This window comes from Balaenoptera borealis (genome assembly GCF_965194805.1).
Source record: "Balaenoptera borealis genome assembly, chromosome: 13".
Taxonomy (NCBI): Eukaryota; Metazoa; Chordata; class Mammalia; order Artiodactyla; family Balaenopteridae; genus Balaenoptera; species Balaenoptera borealis.
In genome coordinates, this window is record NC_138870.1 from 6,119,586 (window position 1) to 6,143,944 (window position 24,359).

At 47.5% G+C, this 24,359-nt stretch overlaps 1 protein-coding gene and 1 long non-coding RNA gene across 9 annotated transcripts in view; one reads left to right on the forward strand and one right to left on the reverse strand.

Moving 5' to 3' along the window:
• The window catches only part of ANO2 (anoctamin 2), a 350,657-nt gene that overhangs the window by 83,912 nt on the left and 242,386 nt on the right, over positions 1-24,359 (reverse strand). For all 8 annotated transcript variants that reach the window (XM_082349769.1, XM_082349772.1, XM_082349775.1 and 5 more), the window contains one exon: positions 5,761-5,835. In XM_082349769.1, the coding sequence (XP_082205895.1) occupies positions 5,761-5,835 (75 nt within the window). The remainder of the gene's footprint in view (positions 1-5,760; positions 5,836-24,359) is intronic.
• Positions 1-24,359, forward strand: part of LOC309609022 — a 447,877-nt gene that overhangs the window by 29,912 nt on the left and 393,606 nt on the right. The window lies entirely within an intron of this gene.

The following is a 24,359-nucleotide window of genomic DNA, read 5'->3' on the forward strand; positions in this document are numbered from 1 at the left end:
AACTTGTCTCTGGCACCTGCTTAATTAATTTATTTTCTCACGCGGTCATTCATGAAACATGTCTTGAGCCCCTACTGTATGCCAGTTACTCTTCTGGGTATCAGGGATACAGTAGCGAACAAAACAGACAGAAATTTCCGCCCTCGTGGCGTTGACCTTCTAGAGGGGAAAGACAGACAAACTCATAAGCAGGTAACATAGATAGTATGTCAGGTGCGATCAGTACTCTACAAAACAAATAAAGCAAAACGGGAGCATAGAGATAGGGTGCAACTTAAAACAGGGCAGGGTCAGGAAAGGCATAGGTGAGAAGGTGACATTTCAGCAAGGACCTAAAGGAGGAAATCGGAGAGCTGGGGGTTCAGGCAGGGGGTGGCTGAAGCAGTGAGCGAAAGGCGAGAGTGGGAGTGGAAGATGGGTGTTGGAGGGGAGGAACTGTAATATAAGGATGTCGGCTTCTACACTTCATGAGATGGGAGGCCTTTAGAGAGTTTTGAGCAGAGGAGTAACGTAACATTTGAAAAACATCAACAGGCTGATGATCTGTCGGGGGACAGCGTAACAGACAGGCAGACGAGTTAGGAGATCACTGTGATAATCCAGGTGATGGAGGAGGGTTTCTGATGGCTGGTTCCCGAGATACAAACAGAAGTCAATGATTGTCTTGGGCGTGGGAGTAAAGCTCAGACACCCAGCTCTAGAGGCAGGACATTGCCTCTGGTAATCCCCTCCCACATAAAAAGGAAACAAAAAGAGGGTTAATTCAAAAAGGAAGGAAACTTTAGCTCAACACACTGGGTTGGAGAAGAAAGAGAAAATTCATCTTTGTCCATCCTGGCCTCTCCCACGGGTGAGGAAGATGAACACTGCACTGGGCTTTTCTTTGCTCTCGTCACCCCATGAAAAATATCCCCAACTGACGACAGACTGGCATCACTAAAACCCTCCTCATCGTCATGGTCCTGGCGTCTTCTGCCAGGGTTTCATCACAGGGGGTGAAGGAGGAAATGATATCAGATACTCAAGTTCGTTGCCATAGATGCCTTTGACTAATTCCATAACAAAAAACACTCTTTTATACACACCATCCTGACTCCTTTATCTCAGATTCCACACCTTGTTCTAGGGAAATGCCAAGCCCCTTTCTGGAGAAGACTGGGTTTTTTAAAAAATGAAAAAAAAAAAAAAAGGGAAAAAGTTAGTGTAAAATAAGGACTTTTAAAAAATCAAATTGGTAGGGGACTATATCATTTATTGCCCAACCTGGAATACTTTTGAAAGTAGAAAGGAATGCTAGTCATGATGATCTCAGTCAACAAGCCTAGGCCAGGACTAGTCCAGAGCACCTGCCTGCACGAGGTGATCTTCCTACCACTCTACTCCCAGTTCCCAGCACCTGCTGGCTACAGATAGCTGGGGGACCCCAGGCAGAGTGAGATGCCTCAATGAGTTCTTGATTCTGATACAGAATCTCCTGTTGGTATCAAGATTTGGAGTTCGGCGGGGTTGCGAAAGGGAAGATAAGAGATAATCATTTATTATTTCTGAACGCCACAAAAACATTTTCCCACCCTCGAGTCTAGCTTTAGAAGGTCTCCACGAAATTTTTTTAAAATATTGATTTATTTTTTTTGGTCACGTCATGCAGCATGGGGGATCTTAGTTCCCCTACCAGGGACCGAACCCATGCCCCCTGTAGTGGAAGCATGGAGTCTTATACACTGGACTGCCAGGGAAGCCCCACCCATGGAATTTTTAAAAAATTAGAACATTGAGGAGATAGCCCTCCATTGACCTGATTTTCAGTGTTTGTCAATAGTGATGTCTACTTGTTGTAGACAGTGATCATGATGATGTTACAAGGTCTTCTCTCAGGCAGTAGATAAGCTTCTATTTTCAATCCTCTCCCTCCCAGACCTATCAGTGGCATCTGACACAAGTGATGGCCCTCCCCTTGCAATACCTTCTCGGCTTCGGGGACCCTCCCCTCTCCCCTGGCTCTTCCTTTTCAACCTTCTCTTTTGGCTCTTCCTCGTGCTCCCAAATTTTCACATTACAGCATCTTGGGACTCAGTCCTTGGACCTTTTCTCTATCTCTCCTCACTCCCCTGGGGATCTCATACAACCTCAGGGCTTTAAATACCATCTCTACCATCTGATTAGGGCTCCAGCCTGGGCATCTCCTCTGAACTCCAGATTTATATCCATCATGCAGGCAACTCCAGGATTCCTAGGGATAACTCTAGCCTTTGGAAGATAAAAACCTCAGAGTCATCCTTGACTTTTCTCTGTTTTACATCCCATGATGAAATTCTTTGGGGTCTACTTTTTCTGCACTTAAATGCATTGTCATTTGCGTGGATCTGACTCTTGATTTTCTGTTTTGTTCTACTGGTCTAATTCCCTATTTCCACCCCACCACCACATTGTCATACTTATTATTGTTTTATAATAAGTTTCTGTTTGGTAGAGCACCATATCCCTCCTGATTCTTCTTCAAGAGTGTCTTGACTCTCCCTAGCCTTTGCTCTTCCATATACATCATCAAGGAGACAAGGACCTTAGAACTTTATTGTTCTATTTATTGCCCACCCAACTTACAGACTAGTGTTGTGTATATTTTAAATTCTACCTTATTTTTAATCCCATGAGCCGTCATCATTATTGTTTTCACAGTCGAGGTTCATACAGATTTTCCCACTTATTTATCACTTTGATTGTTCTTCATTTCTTTTTAAAATTATGGTTTTCCATATGGGGTCATATCTGAAGCACATAATTAGAATTCCTTTAGTAAAAGATTCAGTTGGTGGCAAACTCTCAGTTTTTGTCTATAAATATCTTTATTTTATCCTCATGATATTTCTAAATGATATTCTTCCTGGTTATAGAATTCTGGATTAGTAATTGTTTTCTTTTCAGCACATGAAGATAACATGTCATTTCTAATTGCTATGAGAAATCAATGGTCAATCTAACAGCCTTTTTATTGAAGGTCACTTGTCTTTTGTTTTCTGACTGCATTTGAGATTTTTCTTGTGTCTTATATAGTCTGTGATTTCACTATGATGAATCTAGATGTATTTTATTTTTTTCTGCTTGGGTTTCATAGGGATTCTTCAATCTGTGGGTTGGAATTCTGTAGCAGATTAGGAAACCATCAGTCATTATATTTCATTCATTAACTTTTCTCTTTCCTCTTTGTCCAGTAGTGCAATGAAATGTATGTTAAATCTCATTCTATCAATATTTCCAAATCTCTTAATTTCTCTTCTATATAGTTTATCTTTTGCCTCCCCCTGCTGCATTATGGATAATTTCTTCTAACCTATACTTCAGTTCACAAATTATCTCTTCAGCTGTGTCTAGTTTGTTGTTTTATATATATGTATAATACATACAACATTCATATACATGTAGAATGTATTATATATTCATATATATGTATTTCATATTCATGTATTTACTTATTTCTAGCAGATTTATTGGTTGGTTTTCAAATCTTCTAAGCCGTTTTTTTCAATAGTTTCTTATTCTTTGCAGATTTTTCAAGCTTGATGTTTTAACTTGTAACTGGTATTTCCAGTATCTTTAGTCTTTGCTGTCCTCATTGTTCTTTCTCAAGGTGCTTTAGCTTCTTGTGTAATTGGTTGTATTCTCTTCGTTGCCCTTGAAAATTCTTTTGGGGGATTTCTTGAGGCCTAGCATGAATCTGCCTTCCTCCAGAGAGAACTTGTATTTGCTTCTGCTGGGCACCTGGGAGCACTGCTAGTTCCAGACCAAGTCCACAACCTGAGGTTCCCGATCCTCTCCGGTGATGAACCAAGCTGTAAATCCACCATGGGGACTGCCCATAGCCACTTCTTGGGGACAGGGCTTTTGTTTCCCTTTTTCTCCCTATTCTACTTAGAAAATAACAATTTTCTCTGAAGTCCCAGAGTTGGGGGCGGGGGGTGGCTAGTTATTCATCTTCATTCTGAGAGTGTAGTCCTTTGGTGTTCCAATTTAATTTGGTGAGGACTTCCTGCTAGAAGCTCTCTTTGAGCCAGTCATACCCCCTGATTTCCATCCTCCTTGCCCCATAAAAACCACCAAAGCCCAAGCCCTAGTTTGCCTAGATGGGAAAATGTCCTCAAGGTTAAAGCAGCATTAGTGCCCAGATATTTGTTTCCTTGGTCCCATTTTCCTTTAGAGTTCAGTCTAGTATTCCTGACTATCCTGTCAGGCCTTCAAGCTTTAAGAAGACTGAAAAATATATTTATCCACAATTTTTTGCTACTTTCAGCAAGATGGGATGCTACAAATATCCTAACCTACCACTGCTGGAGACGGAAGTCTATTTTACTTATCTGTTTTCTTATTTATGCACGTATTTGTTATCTGTCAACTCCTTAAGGGACAGATTATTTTATTTTAGTTTCTACTCTATGCCCAATGCCTAAGAATAGTGTCAAGCACATAGTTGGCACCCATGAAATATTTTCTGAATGAATGAATAAACTCCTTGACAACATTATGCGTATTGTGGGAGGCTTGGAAGTGCTAAATTAAACTTTATACCATCCAGCTTAACACACTGCAACTCACCACATATTCTTGAATAAATTCCACTCTTCTTAAGCAATAAGGAGATTCCAAGTGTAGACTTCTAAGCTCTGGCAAGGCACCCAGCACCTCTGCACTTCAGAAGTGTTGAAGCACATGGTGCCCATGCATCTTTCACTTTTTAAACTTCTGAGATTAGGACACGATTCCCGTCCTCAATGATCACAACGGCAATAATAATGGAAATAGTAACCTCAGGCCAGGGTCAGAGTTACCTCTGGTCAGTGGGTCCAGAAAATTATTATAATTTCAGTCCCTATTTCTGGAATAAGCAATCCCTCCCCAACCCCACAACTAACGTGTACTCCTGCTTGGAAATGCTGTAAGGACAGAGGTTCCCATCCTGAATACTAGAAGGAGTCCACCCACAGACGGGGGGCAGGTGTCTCTGTGCCCCGAGCTCAGTCCTCTGAGTTTCCCCTTCCCGAGGTCTCCTCGCTTCAGTTCCTGTTGTCTCACCCCTCGTTGGCTCCCAGGAATGACTTACTACCACTTCACTGATCAAGTCAGATATGAATCACAGACCCATTCCTCACCTTCTCCGACACAGTGGAGACCATCTGGGTCTCTCCAAAGGGCTCTTCCAAACTCTCAGGGAGAAGACAGGGAAATAAAACACAGCAACTACAGGGAGGCTAAAGAATCAGGCTTACAGAGCCCGAGCCGGCTGTCTTCTGTGGCTTCCAGAAGCTGTTCTTTTCCACCAGCCACCAGGGAGAGCCTGCCTGCAGCTCCAACAGGCTGCCACCATTCTACAGCCGCCTTCCCTGCACAGGTTAAGACCTTCTTTCAAGGTCTCCATCTGCCACGACGTGGGAGACACCTTCTCACAACCCACCCCTGGAAACTCCATCTTCAAACATCTGTGGTCAAGGCTGGGAAGACAGAGCCCCCCCCCCCTTCTATGGCCACTGAAGGCCACTGACCCTCCCAGGGCTGATGTTCTGTCTGAGGGAATCACCTTCCCCGCTTCGGGTAACCAAGAGCAGCAATGGCCTGGCTATCACGGGAGATGCTGTCCCTCTGGAAGGACTGTGGCTTCGACTTCACTAGTCCCTCATTGTCCCCACAGCATAACAGACTAACACCCCCAGCGTTCACACAGCAGGATCCACATGCACACGTCACGAGCAGGTGTTTCCGCCAGGAAATTACCATGAACAAGATGGAGGCGAAGTTCATCAAGTAACCCGGGAGACGATCTTTCCAGGTCAGCTTATCTGCATCATCCTGGGGAGAAACAGGAGAACAGTGACCGTCAGACGCCACAAATAACAGATACAAAATGTCTCTCGATTTCCCATAAATGTGAATATTAGCAATCATTCATCACTCTATGTAGGTATTTTTCTAGTCCGTGATGCCTTACCCTGCACATCAACAACAGCCCTCCTAATTTTGTGATTTTTAGGTAGCCTGGAAAATCTGTGGTGAAAAGAGGACAATATTTGATTTCAGCCTCATACTGGGCTGAAGTTTTAGTTCAACCACTCATCAGCGGTGCGATCTTCGATGTGTCTCTTAACGTGTCTGACCTTCTATTTCTTCATCTGTAAAGTGGTCACAGTCGTGACCCCCATCCTGGCTTACGCACAGGATGGTTTTATATGTTTCCTTTTTATTTTAATGAGAAGCAGGTGAAAACAAGAGACAGGTGACAGATACAAACGACCACAGGGCAGCATCCTAGAACAGATCATCATTTAAATCAAACACTGACCATTGACCTTAGATCCTAAGTGTACAAATTACCCACAATTTTTGTTGTTCAACAACCTGTATGTGTTGTCGTCTGTTTCCTCCAAAACAACCGTTCTCCCCTCGTCACAAATGCAGACAATTCAAGATGCAGGTTAAGCTGATGCCTTGCTGTCAGTCTGGCTGAGAACCAGACTGGATCCAGTCCACAGGCTGCTCTCCTTGGGACCACCATATCCCTGACCACATCCTCCTTCAGCACCCCCTAAGGACCCTCATCTGGTAGGGTGATGCCAACAAGGTATGAGTGGTAAAAACCTCTGCCGATTAATATCCACATAATTTTAGCCCAGGCACCTGATTCATCTGAGCTGCAGTTCTTTAAAATTAGAATTGATACAGTGTCCTGCTGACACTGTATCAATTCAAGGTTGCCGTGGAGACCATCTGAAGCCATGCTGGGGAGGATGCCAGGAAAATGGCAAAGCCCTCCATGCTGGCGAGGTAGGGCCCGCTGCACTTCTGTAGCGTGTCTGAATCTAAGTCAGCAAGCGAGAGTTCCAGGGCCTGCTCGGTTTCTCTCTTCCCTCCTCACCACGATTTCAGAACACACCTGATCTAGCTCTAGCAATGGTGCCATCTAGTCTTTGAAAGCCTGTGCTATGGGCGAAGGGCCTTCTTGGCCTCGAAGGCTTCTTCCTAAAGATCTTTGTGCGCCCACTGTGTGCAGACCTTAGGGCCAGGCACAGTGGGGAGACAGAGCACAGTGGACATGGTCACTGCCCCTGGGGGGCTCCCAGTCTAATGAGATGGTGACACCCACACACCAAAAGAGCTTGCCAGTTTGGGAATGCAGGTTATCCTGGGAGTGAGCCTGGGGGGGATTTGAGGAAAGGAATGTTGTGTCTTTCTCATGGCGTGTCTAGAGCTGAATACAGGGTTGAGCTGGCTTAAATGGGGGTGGAAATGAGCGTTAAGGCTGCAGTCCTTCAGTAACGAGCGCTTTCATTTACTCGTGATGTCAACAAGGGATGCTCAGTTTCTCCTAGACCCTGATAGGATCAGGTCTCCAGACTCTGTGCCCAACAGACTTTCTATCACGCAATGAGAACAAGGTCACTGCAGGTCGTGACCATGCACAGATGGAACTATAAAAACCTATTTCTATTAGGACTGGAGCAAGTCTTCCCAATGAGGCCAAACATCAAAAGGGACCAGCATGCCTTTCTCTTTTCTTCCAGTATTCATTCTTAGTTTCACTCACACTAGTGGTATTTTCCTTTAAGATTCTGATGAGGAAAACTGAAGATGGGCAGGTAGATGATAACCCCGTAGGGATTATGAAAAGAAGTACAGGGGTGTGTGGTGGAGCTCGTCCTGAGGCCTCTCTCACTACAATGAAGGTTTGGATGATTCTCTGACTCTTTTCCTGCTCTCTGGCCTGGGGATGAGAGGATCTGCCTTAAAGATCAGCAAACCAGGTGTGCTCAGAAATACCAGCGGTGGGGAGGGAAGGGGGAACTCCAGCTACCGGTTCTGTGTCACCAGTTCCTCCCCAGTGGGGCTCCCTGAGTGGCGAGCAGGGCAAGGAGAGGTAAAAAAAACCTGTGCTTGGTCCGTGAAATGAGAGGAAAGGGCGAGAAAGCAGTCAGTAAGGATGAGACCAAGCTCAGAGTGGTCCTCAGGGATGAAATGGACAGTCCTGGAAGAGATGGGGGGAAGGGAAATACAAGCAGACAGCAGGAAACATGGCCCCAGATGAAACGGGCTCAGAAGTAAGTATAATCATAGAGGATGACTAAGCAACCCAAGGGAGGGGCCGGGCGGCTGAGATGGTTTTGGCTAAGGTTCCTGCCAGGTGTCGTCCACCTTCTTCAGGCCAGGGACCAAGCGGGATGAGGTCCCAGCCTCTACCCCGCAGTGACAACTCTGTCCTGGAGAATGAGTTTTGGTTCTGTTCTACTCAACAAACGTGGTCTGAGTGCCTGGGATGGGCCGGGCTCTGGGCCGGATGCAGAGGACACAGAGGGGAGAAGTCTCTGTCCTGCCCAGAAGGAGCTCCATTGCCACCCACAAAACACGGAGAAGGATTTCAGAGCTATTCCTAGTAAGGAAGGTGGCGTTATTATTTTGCATAAAAATGAGGCATAACTAAAAAGCAACTGAATTCGACGTCCTCTCAAAGCAACTATCTTAAAGAACAATACTCACTTTGATATATATGTTCTGGTATTTGCTGAAAAATCACTCTCCACCCACGTTTACACCGATGAGCCCTTTTTTCTAGAAGTGATAGCTTCCAACATACACACAGTTCTCCTACATTCAGACACTTTCCAAACACAAGCACTGAGAGAACACAGAGATTACAGGCTGCCTTCCAAGCTCCCGAAGTTACTAGTAAAGATGACAGTGAGTCAAGTGGCCTTTATGTATAATAACTGGCTCTGGTAACAGAAGCTAATTAGAATCTCCAGTCACTGGCACATGAAAGACGTGCAGATTCATGGCAAAATACCATCCAGTTAACTACGCTCTGCGTGAAAGTCACATAACCAGCTTACGGGATGGTAGAAGAAAAGGAGAACTTGGAACCAGAACTTCTGAATTCAACTCTTGGTTCTAATACTTACTAGTCAAGTGACCTTGGGAAATTTCCAGAACCTCCATTTCCTCATCTGTAAGGTAATTATATTCCTTATCTGTAGAAGGTATAAATGGTGACATCTATTGCACCAAATTGCCATGCGTTTTATATTAATTAGCCAACCCTAATTGGGAGGGACCAAGCCAGTGCACCTGCAAACACAGGTAAGCGAGAACTCTCAGCCACTCCCTCTCCTTTTAACACAGAGATGATAACACTTGTCCCACCAACGTGGCAGAGGTCGTGTGTGGTCCCATGGCTGAACGTCTGGGAGAGAGCTTTGTCAACTCTAAGGCATCGCACGAAAGTAAGGTCTAATCAGCTTCACGATTATATCAGAAGCAGGTGGCTAGGAAGCACTCAGCTAATTCACCATTGTTAAGCCATGAGCCTAGCTGTCGTCCATGCTCGTGTCCTTGTCCTTGGACTACGGCTCCCACTTCTGAGTCTCCAAACAGGAAGCAGCACGGCAACAACCACATAAAACCACACAAGTGTCCTTTTGACAAACTGAACAGCTGGAAATGCAATCACTGTAAACGCAGTAGATGAGACTACTGTTCAAGCAAATCCCTTGGAGGGCAACCTTGAAAAGTGGCCAATCATCCCTGAGTTGGTATTTTTTTCAATTAAGGTATGAATTTACATACAGTAAAATTCACCTTTATTAGTGTGCAGTTCTGCGAGTTCTGATAAACACGTATGTATTGTCATGTAACCATGACCACAATCAAGATACAGGACCATCACCCCCTCAATCCTGCCCACATGTCTCTTTGTGGTCCATCACCTCCCTCAATCTCCAGCTCCTGGCAAGACCTGTTCTCTGTCCCTTTAGTGTTGCCTTTTCCAAAATGTCATGGAAGTAAATTCACACAGTAGGGACCCTTCTGAGTCTGACTTAGTGCACTTAGTGCACTTTCCTCACTTAGTGCACTGCTTTTGGGATTCACCCCTGCCGCATTCTCAGAAATTTGTTCCTTCTTACGGCTGAGTACTATTTCACCATATGGATGTGTCATGTTTCATTTAACCACCCCTGGCTGACAGATGTTTAGATTGCTTCCAGTTGTTGGCAATTATGAAGAAAGCTGTTGGAAGTATTTCTGTGCTGGTTTTGGTGTGAGTATAGGTTTTAGGGAAACACCAAGTAGTGGAGATGCTGAATCATGGGTTGAGTGTATATTTGGTTTATAAGCAACCGCCAGACTGTTTTCCAAAATGGCCATGCTATTTTTGCATTTTCACCAGGAACATATGAGAATTCCTTCCTCTACTTTCTTTGCTTTAAATAAACTTTTCTATTTTAGAATAGTTTTAGATTTACAGAAAAGCTTCAAAGACGGTACAGAGTATGTGTGTGCGTGTGCATATATGTATGTGTGTGCATATATATATATATACACACACACACACACTCTGCACCCAGTTTTCCTATTATGTTAGTATGAGTACATTTTTTCCAACCAATGAACCAATTTTGTACATTATTATGAATTTAAAGTTCACACTTTATTTGGATTTTCTTAGTTTTCACTTAATATCCCCTTTCTGCTCCAGTCCCATCCAAGATTCCACATTATATTTAACCACCAAGTCTTCTTAGGCAACTCTAGACTATGACGGCTTCTCAGACTTTTCTTGTTGTTGATGACCTTGTCATTTTTGAGAAGTACTGGTCAAGGGTTTTGTAGAATGTTCCTCAGTATGGGCTTGTCTGAAGTTTTTCCCCTAATTAGACTGAAGTTATGGGTTTGGGAGAGGAAGACCACAGAGGTAAAGTATCATTTTCATCTCATCATATCAAAGGGACAGGCTATAATATGACCTGTCACTCATGATGTTAACCTTGATCGCTTGGTGGAGGTAAGTGTTCGTCAGGTTTCCCTGCTGTAAAGTTACTCTTTTCCCCCCTTGTCACACTTTACTCTTCAGAAGGAAGTCACTATGTACAGCCCACATTTAAGGGGTAGGGAGTTACAGTCTACCTCCTTGATGGGGTAGTATCTGCAGATTCCTCCAAGCTTTTAATCCAGGTTTTTATAACATTTTACATTTACTTAAAGCAGGGCTGTAGAAAAGAGATGCTCAGTTACACCAATGTGAAACCAATGCAGGCTGCTCTGAACTCAGTAAAGGAGAATGAAGATGATAAATGCCTACTGCTCAGGAAGCATCATGCCTGGGACAGAACTGGATTTGGGCTTCAGAGGAAACCGGCTGTGGTCCTCTTTCTTTGGGGAACGCTACAAGGGGCAGGAAGCCAAACACCATCATTGTCACCTGCCTCACCCCCTCCAGCTAATAATCGGAGGGTTGTGAATAGATAGGCTCTGGTTTCCATTAGAACGTTCAGACATTGAGCCTCTGTTCCTGCAAATATTTGGGGGGCAGTGTCAAGGAGAGGGAAAAATGGTGCATTCGGAAATACAAGACCAGGGCTTCATCCCTGTCTCTACCTCTTTATTAGCTGAGAAACCTTGGGCATATTACCTAATTTCTCTGTGCCCTCATAGTCTCATCTTCAATCAGACGACTGGTAAACCTGCCCTACTGAGCATTCAATGAGTACACCACATGTGTGATAGTACTGGGAAAATTGTAAGTTCTGTATAACTGTGACTTATTACTACTCCTGTTTCTATGCAGGAAGCATTCACTGAACATCAAAAGTGTACCCTGCATTGTTCTGGCACTAGGCATTGCGGATATGGAGAAGAATAGTTCACATTCTTTGCTCTTAGGGAATGCCCCAACCACTAAAAGAAACTGAGAAAGACAAACACAAATCATGAGATGATATGACACATGTCACGGGAACACAGAGAAGGGAGTTAACTACCTGCCTAGAGGGAGAAGGGAAGACTTCAAAGATGGAGAGACATTTTACTTGTGATTAAAGAATAAGAGTTTTCCAGGATGGGGACTTCCCTGGTAGGGCAGTGGTTAAGAATCTGCCTGCCAATGCAGGGGACACAGGTTCAAGCCCTGGTCCGGGAAGATCCCACATGCCGCGGAGCAACTAAGCCCGTGCGCCACAACTACTGAGCCTGCGTTCTAGAGCCCGCAAGCCACAACTACTGAGCCCGCGCACCTAGAGCCTGTGCTCCGCAACAAGAGAAGCCACCGCAATGAGAAGCCCGCGCATCACAACGAAGAGTAGCCCCCACTCGCCACAACTGGAGAAAGCCCACGCGCAGCAATGAAGACCCAACGCAGCCAAAAAAAAGAAAAAAAAAAGTTTTCCAGGATGAATAGAGAGATGAAGGTATTCCAGAGAAAGTGCCAGGTGCAAAAGCTCGGAGCTGTCATAATGTATCATTAACACATTAGTACTATCCAGTGGGTCAGGGTAACAAGGGGGCAGAGTGTAGACAGTAGCAGAGTTTAGGCAGGGGAGAAGGTTAACTCACTGACCTTCCTGTCTCACTTGGGGAGATGTCCCTCCTCTCCTGTGGACAGCCAGTCTCTCCACCTTTCCTTCGGATCTCATACTTTGCTCAAGGATTTCACTCCTTCTTACCTTAAACCAGTGTTCTCACCCTTTAGCGTGCATCTTGAGACATTAGAACAAATCTCCGGGCCCCACCCTCAGAGATTCTGATCCAGTAGATCTGGAGTGGGTCTGAGACTCTGCATTTCTAACAAGGTTCCAGGCAATGCTGGTGCTGGTGCTGGTGATACGGCTGATCAGGGGATCAGATTGTGGTAACCACACTCCTTAAACCATCTCCTTCCCGCTGGGCATTGCCATTCAGCCTATAAGCACACAGAACAATAAGAGCTACCACTTTAAATTGCTTACGATGTGACTGACAATCAGCTAAGTGTCTGAGACATCTCTCATTTAATTCTTGCAACAGCCCCTGAAGTTATATTATCCCCATTCTATAGCCAGCGGACGTGAGCTCCGGAAGGTTAAGGAACTTGGTCACAAGCTAATAAGTTGCAGCTCTGGAGTCTAGCGTGTCTGAGTCCACGCTTGCATTCACCAGCCTCCTATGTGAGGCTGCCTCTTCAGGGCTCTGCCAGCTAAAACAATAAGTGGACCAAAGAGTAGCCACAACATAGGAAGGAAACTAGAAGAGTAGTGCCACCAAAGCCTGGGGAGGGAAGGTTCAAGAAGTGGACACATGTTTTCTTAACAGATCAAGAGAGTTAAGACCGTGATGCATCCATTAGAATTTGCCATGAAGGTCATCTGTGACCTGTGAGAAGGTTTCAAAGGAATATTGGGGCAAAAACAACGATCGGAAAGTGGATGGAAGGGGAGGAGAGAGAGAGCTGCCATAGTCTACTTTCTTAAGAAGTTTTGGGAACAAAGGGTTGAGCTGAGTTCAGTACTAGTACAGCCCGTCGCCATACCCTCTTCCTGGCTACAATATTGGCTTTACTGTTCACCCACGTGTTGAGGATCACAGATCTTTATCTCCAGCTCAGAGCTCTCAGCAGAGCTCCCAACTCATCTGTCCAACTGCTTAGTGGACATCTTCAGTGGGATGTCCCAAGCTCAAAATGTCCCCAAAGAATGAATCAACTCACCCCTTAAACCTCCTTCTTCTCCTTTTATATTCCCTAACTCAGTGAACTGAACCTTTGAGCAGACAAAGCCAGAAACTGAGGCATTCACTCGGGCTACTCCCTCCCACACAGTCACCTCAAACAGCCTCAAGTCCTACAGAGTCTGTCCCCTTCAACAACCCGCCCCCCGTCTGCCATGCCTCTCCTCTCTACCGCCAATGCCAATGCCATCGTTCCGGCCCTGCACATCTCCAGCCTCATTACCCTCTATAAATTTTTCTGTAACTGTTGATTTTCTTTCTTCCTCACGGACTGTCAGCTCCAGGAGAGCAGAGGACAGGTTTTATTCATCTCCATATACCTAGCATTTAAGCACGGTGGCAGGTACATAGTGTAAGCTCAATAAATGTGCAATCAATGTGTCTCTTATCAGTTCACGAGCCTCAACTCTGAAAACAATCTTGGGGACAGTTAACCAGCCTCGCCTGGGTCCCTCTTTGTGCCAGGTGGCCAGCAGGGCATGGCCTGGACACTATTAGAATTCCCGAGGCCAACGGTAGGTGGGAAATCTGACAGTTCCTCATCCCTGTCTTCTGGGACACTTCGTCTGCCTTGATTTCCTAAGACAAGGGGTCCAACCATTACAGCAGATGGAGGTCTCCTATCAACCTGGAAGTAAGTGAAGCCAAACCCTGTTCTGGTCAAGGGGAAAAACCATGGAGAACTGGGCATGGGAAGGGTGGGCAGTGCCTGGATGGGGCTTCTGAGGGAAATCATAATGATGTGAGTAAACCAGGGCTGGTTAAATTGCAATGACAGATGAGAGCAGGTATCAAGGAAGAGTAGGACTGGGAGGCTGACATAAAATGGGGTCTGGGTGGAGAACTAAAGAAAAGTCTTGATCCGGGTTCAACTGTGTCTGAGTAAGGGTCAAATTGCAGTAGCATGTTCCAGTGTCATTATCGAGAAGATAAGCTCTCAAGGTTGATTAAGCACCACTCCCGAGTTTCTGTGCCGGATGCCTTCATGATGGATCAAGTTGGGCCTGGCTGGTTGGAGGAGACAAAATTACATGGAAGACGTGGAGGATGGTGGATTGAGAAGGGGTGAAACACTCGGAAGAACGAGATGATGAGAAGAACGGCAAGGTACTTTTCCACTGCAGGGTCCTTGGGACACTGTCAGAGAGGGGAATCCAGGAAGACCCAGGGATTCCTGGGCTCTGGGAGCAGGTGAGGGGCCACAGCGTGGTCTGCTGTGTGGCTGCAGGTCTCAGGGTTAATGAGCTTTATGCATTTTCATTTCTCAGGCCCACGGAGAGCATCCCTTTGCGTGGGGGACCCCTCAGCACAGTTTCAGATGGAGATTCATAATTGAGGCAGCCAATGTCATAAATTCAGCCACTCCCAGGATGGCATGTGTTAGAGGGCAGAGATGGGATTCAGGCCACTTTCACTAAATAAAAGCTATAAACTGGTAGGAGTTATGCTGTAATTTCTGGAGCCCACCAGACATAAGTTAAATAAAACAAAGAAGAAAAAGATAGTGAGGTTCAGGGCTGGGGCCAGCCATCTGTGAAATGGGACCATAAAATTGCATTTGTGAAAAAAAATTCTTTGCTCATTTATTGGCTTTCTTTCCTTCTCCTCATTCCCTTCTTCTTCCTCCTTGCTAGAGCTGGGCATCCCATCAACCTGGTTAGAAGAGCCAGTGGTGCCCCAGGAGCCTCTCAATGTCTAGACTGGAGGCAGCTGCCTGGGTTGGATTCCCAGCTTTTGAGCTTATTGACTCTGTGACCTCAGGTGTGGTGCCAACTTCTCTGCATCTCAATTTCCTCATCCCTAGAAAAGAGATCAAAAAGAGTACCCAACATACAAGATTGCTGCCGTGAAGATGAAATGAGGTGACACATGGCAATGTGCATAGAACTGTGCCTGGCACAGGCGCCTGGCAGCTACACACAAGTGTAGATAACCCAACACTTGTTCCCTAATGTCACCATCACCATCATTATTGTTTCATCCACCAGGGGCCCTGGCCCTAAGCAGGACACATTAAGTGAAGTTCCCTTGTCAAAGTGACGTGGAAATCCCAAGTTCAGTTTGGGCAATGCTTCCTACGGCACAAATCCGGGGGCCACTCTTCCTGTTCCGACGCCACATAACTGTCCTATGTGACTTGGTCCCACTCTGCCCTCAGACACAGCTGTTCAGTGCTCCCTCTGCTGGGTGAGTCTTCAAGACCCCTCACAAACAGCACCTACTCTAGAAACAGAGATCCCACCAACTTCACCACTTTCTCTCTCTCTCTAGTTCTCTCTCCTAAAATAGCTCCTCCTCCAGGAAGTCTTCATGGACTGATCACAAAAGTGAGGCCAGCATTTGACCGCACATCCCTCCCCTTCACTGACCTTGGGCCCCCCTGCAGTCACCATGATATCAGTCCCCGGCACGGTGTTGGTCCTCACAGCCCAAGCACACACAGCCTCTTGGGCTGAGAACCTCCAGGTCCTACCCCTCAGCCCTGTGGGCTTACCTGTAACTGACCCCCAGAGTCATCTAGAGATAGAGACGGACTTTTGGGAAGGGTCTCAATCTAGGAAGGCAATCCTGGCAAAGGGGTACAAGGCAGTCACGTGGCACGGCACCAAAGGCTACAGGCATGGATGAAGCCCAGGGCAGAGCGCAGTGTAATTTGTGGCTCAGATGGAAAACATTCTTTATCCCTCCCGCCGCTTGGTTATTTTAGTAGCCACAGAAACACAGAGTCTGGTTCCCTCCCTCCCCCCCTGAGGTCCAGCCTGCTTACTCTGCTCCCTCTGCCCTCCCAGACAGCTTGCTGTTTCACTTCTTCTGTTTCCCAGCAGGCAGCCTTGGCCTTCCTAGCTTCCAGTACTAGGCTGAGCATCTCTCCCTCCCTTACCCCAATCCCAACTGCCCTATCGTGTGCCCAGCCTGGATTCGGACTGCAGACACCCCCTCGCCACTCACTCTCTGAAGGGGACCCCCTTGCATATTGTGGTCGTGGAAAAACGGGCCTCAGACAGGCCGCCCCTAACAACATACAAGAGCCCAGGACAGCCAAGTCAATGCCCCTGTCCAGACCTCCCTGCCTGCGAAAGGAGGAGGCTGGGCCAAAGCCATCATCACCCTCCGCGAGTACTATATGCCTGAAACCTTAACCTATAACCTTATCTAGAACATCACACAAAGACCTAAGCCAAATGACCATGGACTCAGGGGTTGGAATACATCTAAACCCAGTGCCATGGCCTCCGAGGCTTGACATGATCTGGACTCTGGCCCCTCTCGAGCCTCATTTCCGACCATTCAATCCCTTCTTACTCCATTCCAGCCACACCGGCTTCCTTCTTGTTCCTGTTCATTGAACATGACAAGCTCAAGACCTTCATAAGATTTCTCCTCTTCCACTTCTTTACCCAGCTGGGTCCTCTGCTCCGTTCTCAAATTCTAGCATCGCCCCTCCAATGAGGTCTTTCCCAAGGCCCCTGCCCATCCCCTGGCCCTTATTATTCTCTATCACCACTATCACTATCTGAAGTTATCTCATGTATTTATTTATCTTCTCTCCGCCTCCTTTAGGGAAACAGAAGCTCCATGAGGACAGGGAGCCTCTGTGTGTAGCTCCCCACTGGACCTCCAGCACTGAGATCAGCCTGGCTCGCGGAATGCATTTGCATGTGTGGCTCAGTGGGTGAGTATTGATTTGGAAACAACAGCCTAGCTCATCTAGGTGCAGTGTTTAGTCTCTGGTGGGTCAAATCTAGTTTCACACAGGAAGAGCCCACAAAACCATTTTGTGCCCCTGCTTTGGGCTACGATGCACCAGTGCCAAAACCTAAGGAGAAAATGCAGGTAGTTCATGGTAGGCTTTCCACACTAAGAATAATAGTCAAGTGCATGTCCTATTCACAATAGCCAAGACATGGAAACAACCTAAATGTCCATCAACAGATGAATGGATAAAGAAGATGTGGTACATATATACAATGGAGTATTACTCAGGCATAAAAAAGAACAAAATAATGTCATTTGCAGCCATATGGATACAACTAGAGATTACCATACTAAGTAAAGTAAGTCAGAAAGAGAAAGATAAATACCACATGATATCACTTATATGTAGAATCTAAAATATGACACAAATGAACCTATCTATGAAGCAGAAACAGAATCAGGGACATAGAGAACAGAATGGTGGTTGCCAAGGGAGAGGGGTGGGGGGGGGGGTGGTGGAAAGGGATGGATTGGGAGTTTGGGATTAGCAGATGCAAACTAGTATATATAGGATGGATAAACAACAAGGTGCTACTGTATAGCACAGCGAACTATATCCAATCTCCTAGGATAAACCATAATGGAAAAGAATATTTTTTAAAAAGAATGCATATATATGTATACCTGAGTCACTTTGCTGTACAGCAGTAATTAACACAACACTGTAATTCAACTATACTTCCATAAAAAATAAACTTACAAAGATAGTCAAGTACATGTACCACGGGCATGTGCCGATAAGGACAGCTTTTTGCATGGAAAACAATACAGGGAAGAGTATCAGTCTGAGTGGTACTCAGCTGTGTTCCGACCCACGCCCTGCCTCTAGGCAAGGAGGCCACTGCCGTCTGGGCTCGCTATGAAGACCTGTGACAGAGACCCTTCAGTCACTTAGCTCCTTCCCGTGTGTTTTGTCCTTTTAGGTCACACACTACTTCTTAGTCTAACCGACAAGCCTCCAGCTTCAATTTGGGGCCTTCTCCTTACATTCTAGCCCACAGAATGGCAAACTGACCTGTAGAACATTTGTTTACAAACTTGAAGTTGTTCATGAAATCCCCCCTTTTTTCTTGCTCTCTTCAGGCTCAATACTTGTAATTGCAATTTCTTTCCTACTAAACAGATACGGAAGGAAATCTATGGCCCTGCATTCCCCTCTGCATCTATTCCCCCTGTACCACAACGATGCTCTAAGGGGGTAGCCACACCTTACTGTGCTGGGGGGCCTGGGGAAGAAGCAGGCCGTGAGCCCAGGAGGACAGAAAGAAGACAGCTGGTGGCCCAGCCCCCAGCAGAGGCTCAGACCACAAAGCAAACAGGCTGCCGCTGTGCAAGGGGGAGGTTTCGGAATGGGACGTCCAGGGCAATGTCACCGGTTCCCACACTGGCTGCCCACAGCATCACTTAGGGGACTTCTCAAAATCAAAACTTCTCTGATTCCTGGCCTGGCCCCAGATCTACTAAATCAGAATCTTGGGGGTGACAGAATCTGTTTCTGAAAATGCTTTATGGGTGATGCTCCAGCTCAGCCCAATTAGGGAAATCCTGTTCTTCGAGACTCGCCCCCTCCCCTGCTGTGTTTGCTCCAGGGCCCGTATTCCTGTGGCTTGTCCCTCTGGGAACAGATTCTCCAAGAGGAGCTCACAGGGTAGAAACAAGCTTGGAGACAATCCCTCATGTGCCGCGTGGGCACAGAATTCGTCACGTCAGCGGCATTGCCGGCCCCCATCCACGCCCCTCTCCCACCCCCATCCGCAAGCTGGTTGTGGGGCTAGAGCTGCACTGATCACGCTCGAGTCCAGGGAGAACCTTCAGGTCTACTGTGCTGTCCCGGTAGCTCAAGGAGTCAGAAGGCAAGAACTGAGGGCAGGAGCGCCGCCTGGTCACCCAGCCAAGGCGCACTGCGATCATCAAACCAGTTGTCTGGCCCGTCACACAAGCCTGGACAGCATCTCATTACCTCACTTGATCTATGCAGCTGCCTTGCATATCGTGCATTTGTTGGGCTTTAAAATTCCCCACTATGCACAAAGCACCTTATAGGGTACCTGTTAAGAGATGCTCACTGCCCTCCACTCAAAAGCAGACGTGGGAAAAAAATGACATCAGGAAATGTATTGGTAACTTCTATTTAAAGATTATTATGCCCTTGCAAGATTTCACCTGCAAATGAATAAATCACGAATCTCGCCAACATCCATGTGTTTTGGCCAGAAGAGCAAGGACGCTTTGTCCCTTGTTCTGTTACAACATCCATTAGTTCTGGCCTCCGCCATGGTCAGAGCTGTCACTGTGATACCACGGGTAGGCAGTTAGACGATACACATCTGAAACAGGGTTTGTTTTTCACTAGGACTGCATAGGAAACACACTTGCAGCGACTTGCAGCGACAGTAAACTGGCAAGAAGACACTGTCATTAACTCTCCTCAGGGTGTCTGGTGATGCTGAACGCCGCCAGCAGGCACGTGTGGTTTTGGTTTGGCTTCAGATTTTGGTAACTAACAGAGAAGAGCGGTTCGTTGCTCTTCCTCTTCATTAAAAAGAAGGGCCGGGACAAATGGAAAGGGACCCCAGCAAGGAAAACTGGGTAAGACGCGCAGAAGCGCTTCCTGGATCTTCCTCAAACCTGGGGTTCCCCGGTCAAGGGAGGAGGCCTCCACTCTCCTTCAGGAGAAGAGTCATCTCCAAAGCCAGCCCTGGCACTTCCTGGAGACACAGCCAGAGCCACCCCAACATACGCTGTTCACTAACCCATTCTGAAATTAATAAGTGAAATAAGCCCTGAAAGGGGTCGTTTGTCCCCCACACACTGGAGGCGAGGGGAGATCCTGCCCCAGCCACGCATGCCTTTTCTTTGGGTCCCGGGCTCTCCTTGGCCGGGAGTCAGCTCTGTCCTGCCAGGCTGAGGACACCCTGGCCAGAGCCACAGGACAGTGACAGAGCCCATCCTCGGCACGCTCAACTTCAGCTGGGTTCACCAGCTCCAGGCACAGGGAGGAAAGTGCGGCCAAAGAGAGGAAGAAAAATCCAGAAAGGGGAGGATGTGGAGGAGGATGGATGCTCTGTGGGTGGAGGTGTAGGTGGTCCCTGCTTGGTCTCCTCCTCGGTCACGATCGCCCCCTGGGGCCCAGGACGAGGCTGTGCACAGAGAGGGCTACAGAGTGGGCTCAGGGCGTGCGGGCCCCACCCCGCTGCGTGTGACTACCCACCCCGCCGCGTGGCGAGAAAGGGAAGGACAGCGGAACCCCCCCACCCCGCCCTGATGCACCTCCCAGAACTCATCCTGTTCCCTCTCCACACACAGATTTTGTCATCATCCCCCTCTAGCTCTCTGTTCATCACTGAGTTCTGAGGATTTATTTTTGACCCTCAAAAGGGGTTATGATATATTAATAGGCTGGTGAGGTCAAGCCTCTCAGATGTCACTGGTGCGGTGGCCCTACCTGCCCAGGCAACTGAGAAGGGGCCCTGACAAGCCCTGTTACAATAATTTTATGAACATCTACTGTGTTCCAGGGACTGTGCTACGGCCTTTGTGCTCCAGGACTGTCAGTGCTGTGACAGAGACAGATGGGTAGACAGTCACAGCGCAGTGGAGTAGTGGCTAGGATGTGGCCATGCCCAGGATGCTGTGGGAGCCTGGTGGAGAAGCTCCCAACTGCTGTGTCTTTGTAAAAGACTCCGGAAAATGCATGCGTGAGTGCTTATGTGTAAGTGTGTACGTGCATGCACACACACACACCATCATGCTTGGTGCTCTGGGTGTGCCCCAGAACAATGACTCTACCTAGCTGGGGCAGTGGTCCAAGACTGGTAGTTCTACCCATCTCCTCGTCCATCCATCTCCTCGTCCATCCATCCCCTCATCCATCCATCCCCTCATCCATCCACCCCCTCATCCATCCACTCATCCATCCATCCATCCCCTCATCCATCCATCCCCTCATCCATCCATCCCCTCATCCATCCACCCCCTCATCCATCCATCCCCTCATCCATCCACTCATCCATCCATCCATCCCCTCATCCATCCATCCCCTCATCCATCCACCCCCTCATCCATCCATCCCCTCATCCATCCACTCATCCATCCATCCATCCCCTCATCCATCCATCCCCTCATCCATCCATCCCCTCATCCATCCACCCCCTCATCCATTCATCCCCTCATCCATCCACTCATCCATCCATCCATCCCCTCATCCATCCATCCCCTCATCCATCCACCCCCTCATCCATTCATCCCCTCATCCATCCACCCCCTCATCCATCCATCCCCTCATCCATCCACTCATCCATCCATCCATCCCCTCATCCATCCATCCCCTCATCCATCCACCCCCTCATCCATCCATCCCCTCATCCATCCATCCATCCCCTCATCCATCCATCCCCTCATCCATCCATCCCCTCATCCATCCACCCCCTCATCCATTCATCCCCTCATCCATCCCCTCATCCATCCATCCATCCATCCCCTCATCCATCCACCCCCTCATCCATTCATCCCCTCATCCATCCACTCATCCATCCATCCATCCATCTATCCATCCATCCATCCATCCTTTACTGTGTGCTTACTAAGTTACAGGTACTTTTCAGGATTCTTTATGTATCTCATCTCATTTATTCCTCCCAATAACTTTATGAGATAGGAATTATTAGTGCTATTTTATACCCAAAGAAATTAGGATCCAAGAAGGTTAGTTACTTGACGGGGGTTACACTAGTGCCCTAGTAAACAGCTGAGCTGGGATTTTAATCCAGATCTGAGTAATTCCAACCTAATGGGTTTTTTTTAGCTCTTCTGCATTCCCCATACTGTGTTCTTCAGAAAATTGTATTTTTCAGATATTTGCAGATGTTCCACACGGACAATCTTTCTTTTTTAGGATTGTAATTGCCAACACGTACCAGAGGCTTGGAGAAGTCCTATAGTACCTTTGTTTAATCCAGCGTTCACAGATTCAACTGGTCCTGGAACTTCTTTGGTAGCAAACTAGCCAGTTCCAGGGCAGTGTGAGAAAAGTTGCTTGACCCCCTTACCTGACCTAGGATCCTGACCCAGGACTCCTGCCCCCAGCAAGGTATTTTTTCCTTCTGCCAACAAACAATGACCTGACCTTAAGCCAATCAACAATCCATCCCCTTGCATCTCTGTGATGCTCTCCTTCCACAGACCCTTCACCTCTGTTCTCTCCCCGCACATCTGTATGAGGGTAAAGGGCCCAGGAGACTTTGCAGAAGTGACAGGTTCGGTCTGCAAGTCAGCACTGCATGTACACTGAAACCTTCTCATCCCATCTCCCGGCTCGGAGACTTAAACGGTTACTGGCCCAGGGGGAGAACCCATCTTCCTGGTGGTTCTCGCCTTATTCCCCACCGCGGACTCTCCTGCAGGGCTGTCCAGACAACAGCCTTGCTTTCTACACTCGGTCTCTCCATTCCCAGCTTCAGCTTCGGGGGAGTAGTTATCTGGACTTATCTCTCAAGTTTCTCTTTCCATCCTTCTCACAGTTCTCTCTCTCTGAAAAAAGAGACAAGACAGGCAGGACCAACGTAGGCATGAGCACCCCAGGCTCAGAAGGGATTCTACTTGCTGCCCCATAGAGACCGGGCCCTGCCTCTCCCCACCCAGAGCCAGGAACCAGGGCCCAAGGGTGACACAGTGGCGTGTCCGCCTGGGGGAACCCCCCTCCCCCATCCCGTGGCTGCCCCACGTTCCCACCCCCCACCTCCCCCTGGGAGTCAGAGCACATCATCTCCTCGGGCTCCAGGCCCTGACCCACTGCAGTGCCTTCAAGTCACTGCCTGGGAATCTGCAGCCTCAGCTGCTCCAACCAGGCCCGCTGTTCTGCACCACAGGGGCCAGCACCTCCCTGTTGTCGGCTAGCGGATTGTCTTTTCCAATGAGCTCAAGTCATCCCGAATGTGTAACCCCAACAGGGGCTGGAGTTGGCCTCCAGAAGGTGCACAGGGCATCCCTTTACCTAGTGAACAAAAGGCACAGCTGAACACAGGAGTGCACTCCCCCAGGTCTCACCAGTATCCATCCTTCTCCAGGCCCCAGGAAGAGGCAACCAGGGCTCCCTGGGACCCCACACAAGCCAGAACAGAACTGAAGGGTGATGCATTACATGTTGATTGTTTCTGATACAGAACCAGAACAGTGAAGATTGAGGCTGAGACGGAGAAGGGAAATCTACCTCCCCGAAAACAGCAGGCAACCCAGAAGAAAGGTACTAGGATAACAAATGCCCGATGGAGACCAGGAGATCATCCTCTCTTCCTCTCTCCTCCTCTCCCTTTCCATCCTTATTTACCATGTAGTCAACAAATATGGATGGGAGAGAAGGAGGGAAGACAAAAGGGCAGGAAAGAAAGCCTCAAATTCTCCTGTCTGGGGGCGTCCCTGCTGGGCTCTTTTCTTGCTCCTTCTTGAGTCTGGGGAGAAAAATACCAGGCAGTTACCCCAGGGCTGCCTAGAGTTGCAGGCTCACTGTCACCACTGGTTAGTGTTAAGGACACACTCTTGAAGTGAGGGTCTAGCCCCAGCTCTGCAACTGATTTGCTCTGTGACCATTCGTGAGCCAGAAGGAAAAAAAAATTAAGTTCCTCACCAAATTTCACCTTGAAAAGTAAAATGATTTTCAGAACTATGCTCATTAGTATATCATCTCCTTTTTACCCCCAAAGTTTCTGGTTCCCCCCAAAGCAGGCCACTGGTATGTTGTCTAATGAAAACTCTTTGGTGGTTGTGTGGTAAAGAATTAACCTCAACCAAAGAGAGGTCAGGCCTTCGCCCTCAGCTCCTGGGAGGTGCTCTCCAGGCTCTTAGAATGCCACACCTGATGGGAGTGTCTTTGTTTGCCTGGGGGATTTGGCCACCAGACAGTCCAACAATGTGATTTATGATGGGGTCTCTGGGCTGCATCGTATCAGTTCTACCCCCAGATGGGCCAGAGACTCAAGGACAGCCATGCAGATGGCATGTAATTAAGCCCCAGTAAAAACTCCAGACACCAGAGCTCAGGGGGGTTTCCCTGGCTGGCAATTCTTTGTATCGTCACACACTGCTGCTGGGAAAGT